The sequence below is a fragment of the Hypomesus nipponensis genome, chromosome 22, assembly GCF_054491055.1.
Source record: "Hypomesus nipponensis isolate SF chromosome 22, ASM5449105v1, whole genome shotgun sequence".
NCBI classification, from domain to species: domain Eukaryota; kingdom Metazoa; phylum Chordata; class Actinopteri; order Osmeriformes; family Osmeridae; genus Hypomesus; species Hypomesus nipponensis.
Window position 1 is genome coordinate 5,732,501 of NC_140382.1, and position 20,000 is coordinate 5,752,500.

Consider the following 20,000-nt stretch of genomic DNA (forward strand, 5'->3'; position numbering starts at 1 on the left):
TCACTTACATAATAACCTGGCAGTAGAAGAAGAAGGAATACAGTAGCAGTCCGGGGTCATTCTGTCCATCATCCTTGTCTCTCCCCGCCTCCTTTGCTTCGCTCCAACCTCTCTTCCAACCCTCCTCCCCTCCTCTAACTCTCCCCTCCCCCCTTCCTTACTGTCTCCCTCTCAGCCATCCTCTTCAATTCCCCTCCACCCCCCTCTGTGCCCTCTCAACTTCTCCCTGACTCCCCCTCACACACACACACACACACACAGGTCCCCTCTCAGAACCCAGCAGGGCACAGCCAGGTGTGTGGCAGACAGAGGGGGCGGGGCCTGTGAGGGTGACGGATTGACAGGTTGAAGGCCAGCTCAGTGGGTGATGAGGGAAGCTGGTGACAGGAGGGCCTAACCCTGTTTACATTGACTTAAGCAGACACACACTCACACACACACACTCACTCGCACACAGCCGTAAATGACTTTAGCAGCTGTGAATTTCTCCAGACAGAACGTGGGGGTGAAGCCACGACACAAATAGCGCTGTGCAGGTACATCGAGACAGACACACACACACATTCAGAGGCCTCTACGTGCACATGAACAATCACATGATGCACAGACTACCAGGCACAAACGCTGGCACGCACACAGGCACGAAGAGACAGACACGTGCACACAAAGACCTCCCTGAGGTGCCGAGCACCTGGATGATTCACAGCAGGAAGTGTGCGTATCCATGGCGTCGGGCTGCGGGGCCGTCTGACCACAGCCGTGCACGACTGTGAGAACGGGAGAACTCTGCCGTCTGATCTGATCTCCCGGTTAGCAACGCAGCGCTGTGCCATCCGACAGCTGGCTGAGGCTGCTGAGACGTGGGAGAGTATGTGCGTGCGTGTGTTTATGGGTGTGTGTTTATGTGTGTGTGTGTGTGTGTGTTTCTCACCCCAGCAGGCAGCTGTTTGCATTCTCAGATATTCTCTTATCTGCCGGGCGGAGATCCGTTGCTGGACCTGAGTCATGAATTCAGAGAATTCCCCTGAAGAGCAACTTCTAATGACCCAGACTCCAGCCACAAAACATCTGCTTCACCTGCACTCCATAGCCCTGAAAACAACGCAGTTTCCCTCTCATGTGACGCAGTCAAGACAGTTCTACAGTTGTGAGGGAAAGGCGGAGGGATCCTAAGTGGTGTGCGTGCGTGTTACAGGGAGTCTAATGTCATGTGAACCTGTGCAGGACAGTTCACAGAGGCAGTGGTGAAAGTGCTAACGTAGCTGAGACGTGTGTTATGTCTGTTGAACACGTCTGTGTGTGCCGGCGGAGGTGTCCTATGGCAGCCCTGGCACTGGTGTGACAGCTGAGCTTGAGAAACACAAGGACCACGAGACAAGCCGCCCCCGTCGTCAATCACAGGACGCCAGAAATTTCCGTAAGCTTCGTCACACACACACACACACACACACAGTCACGCAACGCAGATCCTCTTTAGTCTGTCTTCTCCAGTCAACATCATAAGAGGTGTGCTACAACGCTCTCAGGAAACATGCACTCACTGAACAGGACAGGAGAGGCATCCAAGATCGCCTCCACTTGAGTAAGAGGGAGTCTGACAGGAAAAGGAAGGGGAAACTCTGTCCTTGAAACCAGATTTGTCAGTTATATGTTTTCGATTGTTACCCAACACTTAGTCTCGTATGTGGTTTCATCGTTTTTGCTGATTCGCCCGTTCTTCACAGCTGTCTTTCTCTTTACCTTCCTTTCCTCTCTCTTTCTCTGTCCTCGCAACCTCTCTCCCTCTCTCTTTACCTTCTTTTCCTCTGTCTTTCTCTGTCCTCTCTCCCTCCCTCTTTACCTTCTTTTCCTCTGTCTTTCTCTGTCCTCGCAACCTCTCTCCCACTCTCTTTACCTCTTGCTGTCTTGCGCACTCGTGCACACAAACTCATTCTCTCACTCAGTAGTGTCCCTCTCAGACCCCTCACACGTACACATGCACACACGTACACTTGCAGACACGCGTGCGCGACAGCCTGATGCCCAAAGACGACAGGGCCCGCAGGGAATCCGAAAACAGCCACTTTCACTGGGTCGTTACGAGTCTGTGTGGTTTCTCTTGACTTCCCCACTACTCAATCATTCTGGGAGAGGAATTCCCTGCCCCCTTCTACACAGACACACTTTCACACACTTTCACTGACACACAGAGTACCAGTACAAACACACGCACACACACACACAATGACTACATACACACTCTGAGCCGTAAGCACACACCCTGGTGCTGCCCCCTCCTCACATGGTCAGTGGAAAATTCCTACGGTTGAGCAGACACTGACAGACATTGATGAGGAGAGGAGCATACGCAGCCCCCAGTGCACCACTGGCCAGGCCTACACCTCCACCCTCCTCCCCCCTTTCATCTCCGCTGCACAACTCTTTAATGACTGGCTAGGATTGACCTCTCTGACTGAGTTTTTTCTACAGATAATCAAATGTGTATAATTCCTTGTTATTAGGCGTTTTTGCTTTAATGGACAACAACAACGTTCCAGACGTTGTAATAAGTGTGCTACTTTATACAGTGTGCTACTTACAGTACCACTTTAGTGGGCAGATACAGAATATAGAGTGGAACATATTTTTATGATAAAACGATCGGAAACAATATAATAGTTCAAATCGGCCGTCGTGGAAGTTTATTCGTTCATTTATTTTGCGAGTCAATCTAATTTCAATGGACTGGTCACACTTCTTGTCTGAAACGCTTTGATTCTATCCAGATGGTAGCTGCAGGGGGTTGAGCCCTATCAGGGAATACTCGTAAATGTCAGATGACGTGTAGGGCGACACCTAGCGGACACAAAGGATGGAACAAGTCGTAAAGGCACGCGTTTTCTACTGTACACTATTTGGATCTGTCCATAGCTCTCGCGGAATTACGGTGTCCGTTGTGGAGAGTGACAGTGACAGACATCCTTAAATACGATGAACGATCTGTTCATGAATTTAAGCTTGGAGTGCTAGACTTTGGCAACTGTCAATTCCCCAACAAGCTGTTATTTTAATAGAACTTTCCTGGTCATGTTTGGTTATGATTGAATGCAATCCTGCATTAAATACTGCTGAAATGGGAAATCAAAAATAAAACGTCCATGGTTTTAGTAGGAGCCTACTTCTTTTCTTACAAGGTTTAGAAACAATGTATCCGTTAAATAGAAATGTGTCTTTAAAGTGTTTGACGGGTCAGAGGTGTTTTGACACTACTCCGGACATTCCTCGGTCCACTTCCTTGCTCTTCCTTCCTTTCCTCTTCCTCTCATTGATCCATTCATTCATCAACTACTAGCACAATTATAGCTTGACAGTCTGGTCTATATTCATGTTCAAGAACTTTAAATCAAAGTTTCCATAAGACCGCTCATTATAGAAATCAAAAGCTGGCTGTCAGATAGGCCTAAATCATGTAGTGCTCGTTGCATAGTGTTAGCAAAATGTGCGCATTAACATTGACTTTTTGGAAAACATCACCGATCATCCCATCGAACAACAGTCGATGCGAACCGTTGACCAAAAAACGCCAGACTTCCTGTTGGTTGAGACCAATAGGCTATAGATTAATAACACACGATAGACTCCCCGAAGAATAGTTCTCCAAAATTTGAGTGAGCTAAGGAGGTTTGGATCCTAAACGTGCTCAATCGTAGTTAAATGTGTGTGATATCCAGATTACATGTCATATGCGTTTACGTTCATAGCTCGACTCTAGAGCTACCACTAAAGGGAAAAAAGGTCAATAGTAAGTGCGGTCCATGTAATTGCTGTCTCTGTAGTTGGGGTCTGAATAGTTAGGAATCTGTTTACTGTAAGCAGTAGTGTAAACCTTTGAGAAAGAAAGCTTTCCGTGGATAACCTACTGCCTAAACTGTTGCGGGGAGAAATTCATATTTCCATGCACTGTGCTGGAGGAGGAGTAATGAGGGTCCCAGTATGCATTCCAATGATTGCATAGTTTATCCCAAATCCGAAGTTGGCCGTTAAAAACTAATAGTAATAAAATAAATAAAATAAATTTACAATGCAAAATCAATAGGCCAGAACTTATATAGCCTACAGTCACTGTTTTAGCAGCAATGTTTAACTTTTAGGAATAAACACAATTCAAACAGATGTGAAGTTGTAGGCTATATAATACAAAAGCAATGACTCGGAAGCTAAAGCTTAATAGCTGCAACTGCATCTAGCCTATTTGTTGACCGTTACAGGCGTCAGAGAGGTGGGGGCAACAGGACAGTTTAATGACCGATTAAATTGACTTCTGGACCGGTGCCAACCGGCACAGGTAGCGGTGTGTGCACTATAGCTTCAGCCCTATTGGGCATTCATTCTAAAGTTATAACTATTTCTAGAACCAAGGTAGTCTCCTAAATCTTGTTGATATTAGCACGTCTTGCCCCCATCTATGTCAGTGAGATCGCTTTGGGTCGGTAAGGGATATGGTCACTTCATCAGCAAAGCATCTTTTAGTAGGAAGAATAGCCTACTTACTTTGTGTCGAGATGAGAGGTTCTGCAATCTCTCCTTCGGGTCCCTAAATTCATTTGTATTCATTTGTCCTGGCAGTCAAAAACCTGACCCTTTAATTACAACGTGACTCCTTTGCAAGGGGGACAGAAAGCACCAGTCGCCGTCTTACACATTTGAGAAGCTTGAAATATCGTTCCAGAGGAAAAAACTCCTAATGATTCCCCTATCAAGCCCGACATAAATTCCTGGATTTAACGGGATAGTTAGACAGGAAGATTTCCCGGATGACTTTCTTCCGTTATTGCCCGGTGGTTCATTCATTTATGCCGATCCAGAGTAGAGGACGTAGGAGTCGGAAAGAAAGTTCGGTTCGTGAAGGGGTTACGGAGTCAGGAGCGCTGGAACCATCCTTTTCCTTTTTAAATAGCCTCTCTGTGGGTAAGACAGGGCAAAGGCACCGCAGAGCAAAGTGTCAAGTTACAAGCCCAGCGGTTGCGCCGAGCAACTACACGCGTTCTCCAGGGGGTGGCCACACGGGCCCGCTTAAATCCAACTGGTAGGCTACTGCACAGTTAAACGAGCCGTTGACATAAACCCCCAATCAAGTGCGCTTGTACCCGAAGCATATTGTGCGAAAGGTCACAGAATCTGTGAAAGCAAAGCCATTCCTTCCACAACTCTTTAGTGTTCCCTCCCTTTATTTATGGTCTAATTGAATTGATAGATGCAATTCGAAAGCATAATTAGCCATGATGACCCAAGGCGTCAGATTATTTCCTGTGCCATTACAGGTACTTAAGCCTCTTGACTTGCCTTCACAAACCCTGAGACCTGGAATCACTGGCCATTTTTCAGACAATTCCCCAGCGTCTAGCTAGACACTCAATTACCTGTTGTATAGAATTGGTGTATGAAAGAGAGAGAAGGTGATTGATGCTAATGACTGCTGTCCTGTGGGCAGCATTCATTAGAAAAAAAAGTTTAGATCCAGGATTCCAGTGAGTTCTCTATCTCTCTCATTCCCTGTATCTCCCTCCCTCCTTCGCTTTCTCACTCCCTCTTTCCCACCCTCTCTCTCCCGCGCCTTTATCTTTCTCTCTTAAGCACAAACACGCACACACATTTACGTATAAACACACTCACACTGACAACCACACATACCCTAATCTCTAAAAAGCGTGTCCCCATTAGTCCTTTTCCCACTCACTTCTCTGTGACTATCACCTACGTCAACCTGCGTCTCACTTGTTGACAGAAGCACTCTGCAGCCCTTAGTGGTGCAAGGCACCACACCTGGAGGGACTTCCATTAGCCAAGGTACGGGTCAGGGGGCCTGGCAGCAGGGCCTACCCCAGAGCTGCTGAGGCTTCTCAGCTTGTCCTCCTGACCTCTCAGGGTCTCCTCCAGGAGCAGTTATTACACCCAAACATCTGTTTGCACGTTCACACACATCTCTCCTGGGCAGGAGAGACCTGGTCTCTCCAGGAAAAGTGAGGCTCCACCTGTAAACAAAAGACCTGGAAGGCTGGGGAGAAAGGCTTTCTGTTTCGACAGATTTATATATCTTAACGACTTCTTCTGGTCTCACTGCTATTACACAACACGGCTGCTTAGAAGATGGGAAAGCGGATGATTCAGGGCCCAGATGATTCAGGGCCCAGATGATTCAGGGCCCCAGGTGATTCAGGGCCCCAGATGATTCAGGGCCCCAGATGATTCAGGACCCCAGATGATTCAGGGCCCCAGATGATTCAGGGCCCCAGATGATTCAGGGCCCCAGGGGATTCAGGGCCCCCAGCTTTGGGGCCTAGAACAGTCTGGAAGGATAAGGGCCTGTACATGGCCAGGACTAATATGTCTGCCCTTTGCAATGTCTTCTCTTGGGAACTAAAATTCCTGGCAATGCCCCCTGATGATAATTTCAGTGTCAGGTGCAGAGTTTCTGGCCTGTTACAGCAGCCTTGCTGGCTCCACTCACAAGCCAGGCATAAATACCATAGCACGACACAACTACAATGACCACAATTACCGTCAATCAATAAACAACACCTTGCCTTCTGCCTCTACTTCATCCTACCTTCATAATAATCACCCCCTCTCTCTAGAACTGACTGCCGCCAACCTCATCCACCCTGACTAAAAACAAAAACAAACCGTTTATCAGTTTTATCAGCCCAAACTGGGAAATGGGCACATAGATCTTCTGATAGAGACAGATTGCAATTTGGTCCACCGTGCACCACCAGGCCCACGCTGTGTCAGCACACCCAGAGTCTGTACACCAGCTAGCGTAAACAAACACGGCACCTGAGAGAGGGAACGGTCCGCTAGATTCAGTGCTTCTATTACGTAAAATGTGAATGAGTGAAAAGAGCTGTTCTGTTGGTGCATGTTTCATGGACTGGTGTAAGTCTGTCGTATTGAGTATGTGATCGTCATTCCCAATTGAAAGAGTTTGTGAATCCCTCTATGCCTAATTGTTGCCATAAACATGTCACCCCATGGTGTTTCAAGACAGCTAGGTCAGAAGCGCCAACATGAACAGGGATGTCACAGTGACCTCTCTCTCTCTCTCTCTCTCTCTCTCTCTCTCTCTCTCTCTCTCACACACACACACACACACACCCACACCCACATACATGTACACACATACACACACACAAATGCAGGAGCCCCTGTCATTGTCTCCATAATACACCTTCTTAATGTCTCTAGTTCAGAGACTTAGTGATGTCACAGTTACAGTGACCTGGCTGTCCCCCTACCCCCAGGGGTGTAAAAGGGGTGGGGGGTGCTAATGGACCCTGACTCATTACTATCCTCTTTTACAGCCCCTACACACACTCTGTACCCTGTGCTTGTCTTCTGGGTGTCACCGTTCCACACTCCCATACACTCCCAACAAACGCCACTTCCCCTTCTCTCCCTTGTCTTAATTACAACCCCTGGCTTGCGCTCTCTAGATCCTTCCCTCATTCCTTCCTTCCTTCCCTCTCTCTCTCTCTCTCTCTCTCTCTCTCTCTCTCTCTCTCTCTCTCTCTCTCTCTCTCTCTCTCTCTCTCTCTCTCTCTCTCTCTCACTCTCTCCCTCTCTCTGTGCCTACCCTCTCTCTGTGCCTACCTACCTCCCTCTCTCTCTCTCTCTCTCTCTCTCTCTCTCTCTCTCTCTCTCTCTCTCTCTCTCTCTCTCTCTCCCCTCCTCCCCTCAGCCCCTCTCCTGCTACCTCACTGCCACCCCAAAGCTGCTCAATTATGGTCATTGGCACCCAGCTGAAGGCTTCCTTTATCCCACCCCCACGCTCCAGAAATAGCCCCCGCCGGGGCCAAGAGAGAGGCCAGATCAAAGGTTCCCTGAGAAGGGAAGGGGTCATTACTGCTGCACTGGGGCGGGACACACCCATACGGGTGGCGGGGACACACCCGGGTGCCAAATTGCAGCCCAGGCCTGATGAGGACACAAGGCTGCTCTTTGATGCAGTAACACAAGGCTTGTTTAGATGTCGGGGCTGTTGACTGTACACTGGAGGTGGGTGTAGGCCAGGCTACTGTACACATACCTCCACTGTGGCAGTAGCCTTCTGTGACCTGTGCAACAGGACAGAATCTCTCTATCGGTCGAGATGAAGCTTTGTACTTTATGGAGACGGTAGGAGTAGGCTGCTGCGGATTTCTGTGGGACTGGATGTAGCCTATACTGACCTGCACAACCAACCATGGTCCTGTGTGTAAGCTGTGAAGGAGAAAGACGGAGTTGTATATTGTAAACTATGACTGGGCAGACAGTTGGCGTCGCCATGGTTGGCTTCTCTACACATTTAGGCCTACTTGACTCACAGTGGACCTTGTATTCAGGAGCACAAACAAAACTAGACACAGTGGTAGCTAGACACTCCATGTGATTTGGTCACACAGATTAAAGGGGTGGGGGAGCTTGAACTGGGGTGGGCAAAATGTTTGCCCTCAGATAAACTGTGTTCGCTAGAGAGTTGTAGCCAGACGATAGATTTTGCACAACAGCCAGCATGTCTATCTCTGACATGTCGTCAGGTCAACCAGTGTAAATGTTAACTATCAATAGACTTCTGTTGAAACATTCAAGGCTAAAAACAACCTTAGCAGTACAGTGAGCTCCCAGTACCTTTCTGACACAAAAATAATCAGGAGACACTGTTAAATAAATGGGTCTGTCTGAGACAGCTGCGTGTCTGTGGGACTTCATGCTGGGTGGGTTTGGGAGGGAGCTGAGTGTGTCCTACTGTACACAACATGACTATTCATGCTGGAAGCCTTGTTCTATGTGTGTGTGTTTACGTGTGTGTGTTTTCCGTCCTCCACAGACTAGTTCCAGCCACCTGTTTATGTTCTTGGTTGTTGGCAGTTCTCTCCTCCTGAGCAGGTTGGGACACAGGCTGTCAGTCTTCTCTCCCTGGGGGTGGGGCCGTGTCTTCTCTCCCTGGGGGTGGGGCCGTGTCTTCTCTCCCTGGGGGTGGGGCCGTGTCTTCTCTCCCTGGGGGTGGGGCCGTGTCTTCTCTCCCTGGGGGTGGGGCCGTGTCTTCTCTCCCTGGGGGTGGGGCCTTGTCTTCTCTCCCTGGGGGTGGGGCCGTGTCTTCTCTCCCTGGGGGTGGGGCAGTGTCTTCTCTCCCTGGGGGTGGGGCTGTGTACCTGGACGTCCCGGGAGGGGGGCAGAAGGATTGTATATGTTTTACACTTACAGTAATTCAATTAGCAGACACTCTCCTCGTAAGGGACACACACCAAACAACATCATTTAAGTGCAGCTGACAATCAAGGACTAGGGGGGTATTCCAGGTAGCTGGTTAACAAACCCTGAACTCTGATTTGAGTTACTCTAAAATGGGAACATCCGAAAACTCGGTTGCAGAAAAGCTGATTTGAATTTGTTAACCACAACTCTGAGTTAAGCGCAAGCATGAGAACTATTAAAAGCCAACATCAATGGAGCTCCCATACTAGGATCCACCATGGCACCCGGCAACAAAAAAGGTCCTCCTACTTCACCACACTTCAGTTAGAAGTGTTAAAACGTGTTTATGGTGAATCTGAGCACATATTCCGGAAAAAAGCAACACGGCTGTAGCAGCGTATACAATTGGCGTGGGAGACAAACTGCTCAATGCATACATTTGAATGTAATAGCCAGTCCATACATTGAAAATGTAACCACACTGTCCGATAGTATTACAGGAGAAAAAGTGGTGGACTTAATAAAATAGCATGTTCGATGTTATATTAAATATAAAAACATACTACGAACAGGTAAGACATATTTTCCTTAGGCTATACGCTTGTTATTGTAGCCTCGACGTCACCTTGGTTTTAATCATATTCGACATGATACAAAGTAAATATCAATTGGTGCCTATTTCAATTTAGCAGTTTCCCCCAACAGAATGCTTTTCATCAAAGGATGATGGTAATGATGATGATTAAGATGACAAAGAGACGTTGACTGCTGCCGCAGAAATGGATGCAGAGAATGATGTATGGTAGCTACTGGTAGTTCGCTCTCCATGTACTTTTATTTGCAGGCTTGTGTGGAATTGTCAGTTACACTGTCATTATGAGAATTATGAATATAAAAGCTATTTGCACATTTTGATCCTGTTGAACAGAGCATGGATGCTGTATACAGTGAGATGTTTGTTTAATGGCAGATGAATTCTACATGTGGAACTGTGAAATGTAACGTAATCTCATGCATTCCCAGTTGCAAGTAAATGAGTTTTACAAACTGCATATCATGAAGAAAGTGTCAAAAACTGACCAAGAGATGGTGTAGGCCTACTTAGGTTAGAAGAATGAAGGCTAATCTTGAAAAAGATTGACTGAAACACCAGTTACAGGACTGTAAGTCTACATGGTCACAGGTGAATCATGTAAATTGTAGGAGCCGATAAACATACTCATTGTTAGATTTCAATGTTTGGAGGACCAAATATAAATGTAATTATTTGTCTTTATTTCAGTGCCAAAAAGCATTTGGTCAGTTCTGAGTCCTCGTCCACAGCGTGTAACATTAGCGATGAAGGCCCAAAAGAATGCTGCTAAAATAAATTACAAATTGTGACGGGAAACGGTAACGTTAACTTAGGTATTCATCAGGGAATTAAAGCACATCCAATCGCAGTCTTAAAATCGTCTGCCGGCGTATAACTAAGCAAATACAATTTTGTTCGAGATCGCTCGGCTGAACCAGGAAAGAATATCCCATGCCTGCCAAAGATGGCTCAGAAAGTGGGAGGGGATATGTAGAAACGCAGAGTTTGCATGGAAAACCTGCTAGCGAGCAGATTAGTTTCACGGAGTAGGTTACCATGGAAACTTACCAAAAGGTTTCGTTACCTCTCTTTCTGGAACGGAAATCCCGTTCTCTCTGTCACTTTTCAGGGTTAATCAACTCAGAGTTTTCACTAAACCCGCTACCTGGAATACCCCCAGAGGTGCACAGTCCCAACAGGGTTGCAAAGGTTAACATCGGAAAATTAGACCCACAGTACAGTACACCCACATCTGAACCTACACAAGTAGAAAAAGAGGGATTACAAACTTCTATAGTTACAACAACACTGGGGAGTGGAAGCACTTTAGAAGTAAACATTGCATGAAATGGAGGGGGGAGGGATGAAGGGGAGGGAGGGAGGGAGGAAAGAAGGAAGGATGAAGGGGAGGGAGGGAGGAAAGAAGGAAGGATGAAGGGGAGGGAGGGAGGAAAGAAGGAAAGATGAAGGGGAGGGAGGGAGGAAAGAAGGAAGGATGAAGGGGAGGGAGGGAGGAAAGAAGGAAGGATGAAGGGGAGGGAGGGAGGAAAGAAGGAAGGATGAAGGGGAGGGAGGGAGGAAAGAAGGAAGGATGAAGGGGAGGGAGGGAGGAAAGAAGGAAGGATGAAGGGGAGGGAGGGAGGAAAGAAGAAAGGCGGCAGGTTGTAAAGTGCGAGAGCTGGGGGGGGGGGTGTCAGGAGAAAAGTGGTTTGGTATCTTCTCTTTCCTTCTATTTCCTTATGACACACTTGTCCAATTCCTGGCAGTGACAGGCGTTGATCTTGGCATTGCGAGCACGGCCTCGCAAAGTACACAAGTCAGTTTACACCAACGTTTGTGTGTGTGTGTGCAGGTCTGCCCATGTGTTTTCTGTGTGTGTGTAGGTGTGTGTTTGTCTGGTGTGTGTTTCTGTGTGCTGACGAGCAGGTGTGTAGATGTCTGTATGTGTAGTGTGTGTGTGTAGGTATACAATACTACTGTAGCTGATGTGACATTCCTCCAGTGTCTTAGTGCTGTAACCAGAACGAGCTTACTGGATAGAACCATCTCTGTGGCAGCTCAGGAATCAGATCCAGATACAGCTCAATCGACTTTGATTCAACAGATTCAATTGCTCTTTATTCCAAGAATATCTTATTGACTGCCCTTCACTTTTCTACTCGAAGGTATTTGACTCGTGCATTGATATGTGCAGCCAGGTACGAAGCCACGGACAGAGGACAGTGGAGACCAGAACAGAGAACCAGGTTAGCGAGGGGGACGGAGGTGCATGTGTGGTGTGTGTGTAGTGTGTGTGTGCCTGTAGGTTGGTCAGGGCAGAAACAGCAGGTCCCAGTGCTAAAGCCCTGCCTTCTCTCTGGCGTGAAATCACTGTTGAGATTCCGCCGATGACTTGGGTGAAAGGAGTTCATTATACCAGGAGAATACGGACTAGACAAATATTTGGCTTGGTCATTATGTTCCTGCATCCTCTGGGCCAAATCCTACTCTGCCACACCGGACCACTGTTCTACCCCCAGGTTACTGCTGCCTGCCCGCCCCCCCCCCCCCCCCCCCCATCTCTCTCTCTCTTTTTCTCTCACTCTCTCACACTGAATAGAGAAATCTAATATTTCAGCAACGGAAGGGAAGAAGGGTTGAGAGAGATGGGTTGAAAGCGGTGGGCGAGGGAGAGAAAGAGGAGGGCGTTGGAGAGAGGGGGGCATGAAATGTTTTCTCAGAGAGTGAAAGAGAAACGAGGGAGTTTCAGGAAAGACTTGGGGGGAACTCTTATACAGTGTATATTCACCTACGTACACCCCCTGTTTTTGTAGGAGGGGTGGGGAGAGGAAAGGGATGGGGGGGTTCAGACAAGCACTCACGTGGTGAATTGCTCCATATCTCCTCCATTTCTATCACTCTGTCATAACTCAACAGTGGGCAGCCCCCCTTCCTCCCTCCAGACCCTCTGAACAGATGCTCATTCACTTAGACTTCTCGCCCCCCCCCCACCACCACCACTACCACCGTCTCCTCTTCTACCTCCCCCTTGCCTTCCACCTTTTCTTCCACCCCCTACCCAATCTCCTTAACCCACAATTCCCTCTTTTTCTGCCCCTTCAAAAAAAACAAAAAAACATTCACCTCCTTCTATCACTCCTCCTAAATACCTCCCCCCTCTGCCCCTCACCCCTTCTCCGGTCCACCCCACCTCTGCCCCCTCCCCCCTGCCACCCTCCCAACTCTCCTCAACTCCCCCCGGTTGTCCTCCCTTCCCCTTCCCCCTGTCTCTCAGGGCCAGGCCTGTCTTCCTATTGACTTGGGTTGTGTCCCCTGCTGCTGGGACAGCCTCAGTGACCATCCCTGACGGATAGTGTTTGATGTTGAATGAAAGCAATTCGGGAAGTCTGCTGTCCAAGCGTTTGATATTTGCTTGTGTGTGTGTGTATTTGTGTGTGTGAGGGGGTGTGTTGTAGAGGTAGGAATCATACACAGGAGTATGTTTGTGTGAGCAAATAGAGGAAAAAGTTTGATTGTGCGGGTGCGGGTGCGTGTGTGTGTGTGCGCGTGTGTGTGTGTGTGAAAACAAAAGCCAGTCCAAGCCAGAGGCCTTGAGAGCCCCAGCTCAGCTGGTCCTGATACGGAGATAATATGGGATATCATCCTGCTCACTGTGGCCACGGTGATGGCAGGAAATTGGGGTATTTTCCGGCAGAAAGGAGACAAGTGACCCAGGAGTCCTCTTCATATCAATCAGACAGCCCAGTCTTCACAGAGACAGAGATGATGGGGCCCAGAAGATGCCAGGGTCAAGGGTCAGGAAGATGCTCTCAGGATTTCCGATTCAGACTTCCTTCCCTACCTCCCTACCTCCCTACCTCCCTACCTACCTACCTACCTACCTACCTACCTACCTACCTACCTACCTACCTACCTACCTACCTACTGTGTCTACCTACCTACCTACTGTCTCTACCTACCCACCCACGATATCTACCTGTCTGCCTACCTACAGTAACTACCCTGCCTACAGCACACATCACCTCACCTCCAAACCCCATCTTTTCGTCAGTACAAGTTCTCTACCCCTTTCCCTCCACCACCCTTCCGTTCCCAACCCCCCCCCCCCCCCCATCCTTGTCCTTCACTCCTCCCTCACCTATCTGCTCTCTGCTCCCTCCTTCTCTCCATCCCTCTCTCTGTGACCTTGCCTCCACCCCCTGGCTCTCATATGCCATGGGAGGAAGCCAAGTTGGAAGAGAGGAAAGCCTTATCCTTTCTTTAAATCCCGCATGAAGTCTCTCTGACGAAGCCCTCAGGGCCACATAATAAACATTTCATTTCCCCTGGCAAGCAACAGGAAGGCTCACATGATGTAAAGGAGCAGAAATAGGGACTGAAAAATGCTTGTCATTCTGCGTATCTGGGGCCTGAGTTTATAGCGGACAGGATCTGGGTCTGAAGGCAATGGAGGGGTTGGAGAATGAGGGATGAAGGGAGCTGGGTGGGGTGGTGGGGGCTGGGGGGGTGAAGAGGCTTTTCATAGAGCAGGACATCAGGCTGTCTCCCTCTAGCCTGATGGAGTTCACTTTAATAGGCTGGATGAAGAGGGTGATATTTTATTCAGAGGAAGAGAAGTGATGGGAACTTGGGGTCATGTGCAGTCAAAAGTGAGTTCCACAGGCCCACACAGACACACACATAAGCACACACATACACACGCACACACTCAAAGTGCACTCTGCAAGAAAAATAAGTCTATTTACAGTATGTTAAACCCTTTTTTATCCGTCAAGAGATCGAGATAAAAACTTTTTCAGATCATCCAGAGAGGACTATTTTAACTTCCACACTGCACATTTAGATTTTTGCTGGCTGTGGGAAACAGTTGTTTTCAGAAACGGTTATTTAAACAGGGTTATCCCCTTGACTCATTATTTCTTAAAATTGTGTGCAGTCAACAATGAACTCTGTATAGCTCATGGTTCATTTCCTACACCAGTTGCGGGAAGGTGGCAGCCCCGCTTGAAATTGCTTGACCACAATAATTCCCCCATAATTCACAACCAGGAGAAAAAAACATGATATTCCTCATTTGCTCTCCAGTTGCCGCAGATTTGTTCTCTTGAAACAGTATGTCTTGAGACAGTGGCAAAAACGGTGAACATGGATCCGTTAAACGCTGACACACTCCCGGTTTCTCTCAGTGATGAAGTGCCTCTCTTGTGCAGGAGATGGGGATAGATGGAGTGTGTATCCTGTTGTTTCCTCACGCTGCAGGCTTGATGCACAAGGCAGGGCGGTTTGGAGTCTGACTGGAGGGTCTCTCTAGATCTGTCTCTCCACCACGGAAGCACTGTGGGAAAGAGAGAGAGAGAGAGACAGAGAGAGAGATATACAGAGAGACAGAGAGAGACACTTTTCTCCTATCCCTGAACCGCATCCCTAAACCATTCCAGAAAAGGAAGCAGACCATAATTGTCACTATTTCTATGAAACAAACAGCTTCTGCGGTTGACTTTTACAACATGGTCTGCTCCTCCTCATATTCATCTCCATCTATCACCTTCTCCATCCATGCAGCCATCAATCATCCTTCCTCTCTCCTTCTATCATTCTCCCTCTTTTCTGACTAAACCTGGGTCTGATGCCACGAGTGTGTGTGTGTGTGATGTAGAAGATGTGGTTTGTGTATGTGTGTGTCTACATTATCTCTGAGTGTATCTGCACCAGCCTTACAGCCTTCAGGCAACACAGGCCAGCTGGTCACAATGCTGCGCTGCCCCGAGCTGTGTTTACCCATTCCATACATTTAAACAGGAAATTAAGAGTCTCTCTAATGTGTGTGTACAGTATACAGTGTGTGTGTGTGTGTGTGTGTGTGTGTGTGTGTGTGTGTGTGTGTGTGTGCGTGTTTGCAAGCATGGGTGTGTGCTGGTGCGTATGTGTACTATTCCAGGCATGTCCTTCTCAGAAACACACTCTGAATCCTGATCATATTTGCTCCCTTTTTTTCTTCTCTCCCTCCTTCCCTTCATCTCTCCCTTGCCATCAGACCATTGCCAGGCAACTGTCTGTGGCCAAGCTGGCATCATCGGATGCCCCCTGGCACAGTACCGTCCCTAACTCTGCCTCACGCTCAGCTGTGCCAACCTACTCTACACGTCTTGTACCTGTACTTGTACCTGCCCGCATAATACTGAATAACGGTGCTAGTGACCATGGATTGCTGTGCAGCTTCCTGTTGGTGTGTGTAGTGTCTGGTTATGTAAGGTGGGCCTGTTCTCCTGTCCCTGGTCTAGGAGGGACCGGAGAGGGTGGATCAGGGGACTGAGACGTGCCTTTTCAAACGTCCTGCTTATTTTCTCCCCAGACAAATAAGCACCCTCAATCCTCTCTTTCTCTGTTTCTCTCTCTCTCTCTTTCTCTCTTTTTGGGTGCAGCCCCCCCCCCTCTCTCTCTTTTTCTCTCTCTCCCAGTGTTCATCCATCCATCCATCCCTCTCTCTCTCTCTCTCTTGTTCTCTCTTTCTCTCCTTCTTTCTCTCTCTCTCTTCCCACATCTCCTTCTCTGGTCTGAGGTCGGTGTCCAACCAGTGGTAGTTTATTGCTTGCAGCATAATCCTCTTTTCGGCACACTCCTGACGTGATTGCAGAGTGGAGACGTCTCAAAATGGCCCCTGGATCATAACCATAAGCTTTAAATGCCACTCTGCCGCTCAACAAACACAGGCCCAGGTCTTCTGTTGTAATTGCTGCAGTGCTGCTGTTGTTGTTTTTAACAAGCACCACTTAAGCCCTTGTTCCCCAAGCCCTCTGTTTTGAAGGGGACTGTAAAGAAGAAGGATCTTTCATGCGGGGACAGGAATGTAGGGAGGGTTGTTCTAGTGAACTCATATAACTGATAATGATGAAGCCCAACTTGACCTTTAAGGACCCAGGAGCTTTACTGTGAGAACTGAGGCCATCTTTGTTTCAGGCCTAAAACACCAACCAAGCTCAAGAGGATTCGGCTAGATCTAGAAAACCAACCAAGATCTAGATTATCTGCCAAGATAAAATGTGCAGCAAAATTTCTCTAAAGACATATAATCCATGTCTTTCAACCATGAACTGGAACTCAACCTAGAAGTGAAGTCATTTTTATTATGAAATGAGAAATGTTTGATACACAACACAAAGAGTGTTGTGTATCAAAGTCTTGGGGCAAAAGAATCAGCATAATTTCCTTCTTGTAAAATATTGTTAAATGGTTTTTACGACTCTGTTCATGTCAGAATCAGCAACAGTTATTTTTTATTTTACAGCATGCAAAGCTGTATAAAAACCAAATGTCAGCTTTAATGTGCAATACATCACTAATAAAACCACTATGAAATCATTACAATATGAAACCCAATCATAATGAAAGAATAACTTCATACTGCAAGTTTTTCATGGTTTGTTCCACAGGATTATTAGAACTGTGTTTCCACTGATTAGCAACATTGGTTCCATCAGTTTCTACTACATTTTCTACCATGTGCAAAGGAAAGGCACATGAGCCAACGTATTACATCCTTTCAAGTTGCACCCTGAACTACTGTAAAATCCTGTAAACATGTCCGACCAGTTGACATCATATCAATGTACCTTTGTGCGCAGAAAGGATACCACCACAGTCTGCCCCTTCAGCCTTTAGACCAAGATGGCATTGTGATCACAGGGGAAACTTGCTGTTACCAGTGTTGAGGAGCAGGATTTCCTGAATACCAAATGGGAGTGATCAGGTCAAAGCACCTGTGTGGTCTCCGTGGGGTTCACAGACACAGCCCCTCTTGACATGTTAGTGACTGTTGAGGCTGCAGCAGAGGGCTGAGATTCTGTAGAGGCTGTGATATTGTAAAGGCTATGATACTGTAGAGGCTGTGATACTGTAGAGGCTGTGATACTGTGATTCTGTTGAGGCTGTGATTCTGTTGAGGCTCAGAAACTGTAGAGCCTGTGATATTGTAGAGGCTGTGATTCTGTAGAGGCTGTGATACTGTAGAGGCTGTGATTCTGTAGAGGCTGTGATACTGTAGAGGCTGTGATTCTGTTGAGGCTGTGATTCTGTTGAGGCTCAGAAACTGTAGAGGCTGTGATTCTGTATAGGCAGTGATGCTGTAGAGGCAGTGATTCTGTAGAGGTTGTGATACTGTAGAGGCAGTGATTCTGTAAAGGTTGTGATACTGTAGAAGCTGTGATTCTGTAAATTGTGTGATACTGTAGAGGCTGTGATACTGTAAAGGTTGTGATTCTGTAAAGGTTGTGATTCTGTAGAGGCTGTGATACTGTAGAGGCTATGATTCTGTAAAGGTTGTGATACTGTAGAGGCTGTGATTCTGTAAAGGTTGTGATACTGTAGAGGCTGTGATTCTGTAAAGGTTGTGATACTGTAGAGGCTGTGATCGTGAAGTGACTGTGATTGAGGCTGAAGTGGTGAATGGCGGCTCTGTTTGGCAGCACTGTTGTTACTGGTGGAGGGAGAGCAAGGAGTGGTAAGAGAGGGAGTAGAAAGAGAGGAGGAGGAAGAGAGAGAGGGAGGGAGGAGAGTAAGAGATGGAGACAGGAGGGAATGAGAGAGGAGAAGGAGACCTGAGGAGTGGAGGGTATGAAGGAGTGAAAGAGGGAAAGTGGGAGATGGAAGGAGGGAAAAGGAGGATGGACGGTACCTGGAGAAGCCAAAAGCATATTTCAGTAGCAGTTAAAGCTGGCCCTCTTACAGCACAGGGGTCTGTGAAACGTTTCTTGCATGTTTGGGTAAACTCCCTCCCTCCCTCCCTCCCTCCCTCCCTCCCTCCCTCCCTCCCTCCCTCCCTCCCTCCCTCCCTCCCTCCCTCCCTCCCTCCCTCCCTCCCTCCCTCCCTCCCTCCCTCCCTCCCTCCCTCCCTCCCTCTCCCCTTCCCTCCCGCTGGCCCCTCCAAGGGTCAATACCAGTTACATCACAAAAGCTGGATTCATGGCCCACTTCTTAGGTGTGGAGGAGGGGGGAGTGGAAGAGTGGAGAGGGAGGAGGAAAGAGGGAGGAGGGGAGGACACTGCTTTCTATTTTTCTATTCAAATCTTTCTTTCTTTTTTCTGCCTCCCGTCTACGCTCTCTTTTCATGCCATTCCACCCTTTTCTTCCTCTCAGTCCTACAATTAGCCCTCCCCTTTTCTTTCCTTGTCTTCTTTTTTCCCTTCTTTTCTGGACTCAGGTAAATGGAGGCTCAGAGAGAGTTGGGCAACTGAGGCCGCTGTCTGCCCACACCGCTACCCACAAACCCCTGGGAGGACAGAGGGCAGCTGCCAGTAGGCCAATGGGGACAAAATAATTCCTCAAGTCCATCAACAACAAACCAGCAACCCCACCACAGGATTCACCCCCCTCCCCCACATACACACACACCAACAACTACATCCATTTGCTCACCCCCAGTCTAATCCATCCATCTTCCCTGCTCCCCCCCCACCCTTCCCAGAAAAAAACCCAGGACAGAATCTTACATTTACTCCTGAGTGTCACTTCAGAATAAATACAGACAAGAGGTTCCGGGAGTCTCCCGCATTTCAATAGCAGCTCCCTGATGCCCGCAAATGCTGTACAATCTCCCGGAAATGTGGGCGAGCGAGAGACTGTCCAATGGTCATTTCTGATAGAGAAAGGTGCACATTGCGTGTCCTGATTGCGTCTCGGAGGGGGGGGGGGGGAGGGGAGGCTCGTTGAGGGGGTACATCATGCGTCTGGAATGGGTCCTGGGGGTTGGGGGGGGGAGAAGCCACCTCTTTGAAATGGGTCTCTGCAGGTCGGGATGTCCGTCAATATCAAAACCAGAAATGTTTAAAGGAGAAACAGAGAAACTTAAGATAGGGAAGGAAAGTCAAAGAACACGTTTTGAGAGGTAGCATGCTCCCCATGGCTATCAAAACCACTTGTTCAACTTTCTTACTCAAAAGAGGGCCTTCATTTTACATGTAAAGGATAGTAGTGAGTGAGGTGCACCGCTGCCCCTGCTGGTCGGATGTGATGACAGCATGGCAATCACCTGTTACTGTAATACAATTCACTTGACTAGAACATCAGTTTCTGAGTGATTCTGAAGACTAAATGGATCTGGCCGAGTGTTAATGTGTTACATAAAGCGAGTAAGTAAACACAATATGACAAAACATCAGGAAAAAAAGATCCAGTCGTGCCAAGCCATCTTTCGCAGGAAAGCAGAACCAAGAAAGGG

At 47.9% G+C, this 20,000-nt stretch overlaps 1 protein-coding gene across 1 annotated transcript in view; it reads right to left on the minus strand.

Moving 5' to 3' along the window:
- col27a1a (collagen, type XXVII, alpha 1a) overlaps window positions 1–4,890 on the minus strand; it is a 73,623-nt gene extending 68,733 nt beyond the window's left edge. Inside the window, exon 1 of the mRNA XM_084687673.1 lies at window positions 4,531–4,890. Within this exon, the coding sequence (XP_084543799.1) occupies window positions 4,531–4,583 (53 nt within the window). The 5' untranslated portion in view covers window positions 4,584–4,890. The remainder of the gene's footprint in view (window positions 1–4,530) is intronic.
- Window positions 4,891–20,000: the final 15,110 nt, after the last annotated feature.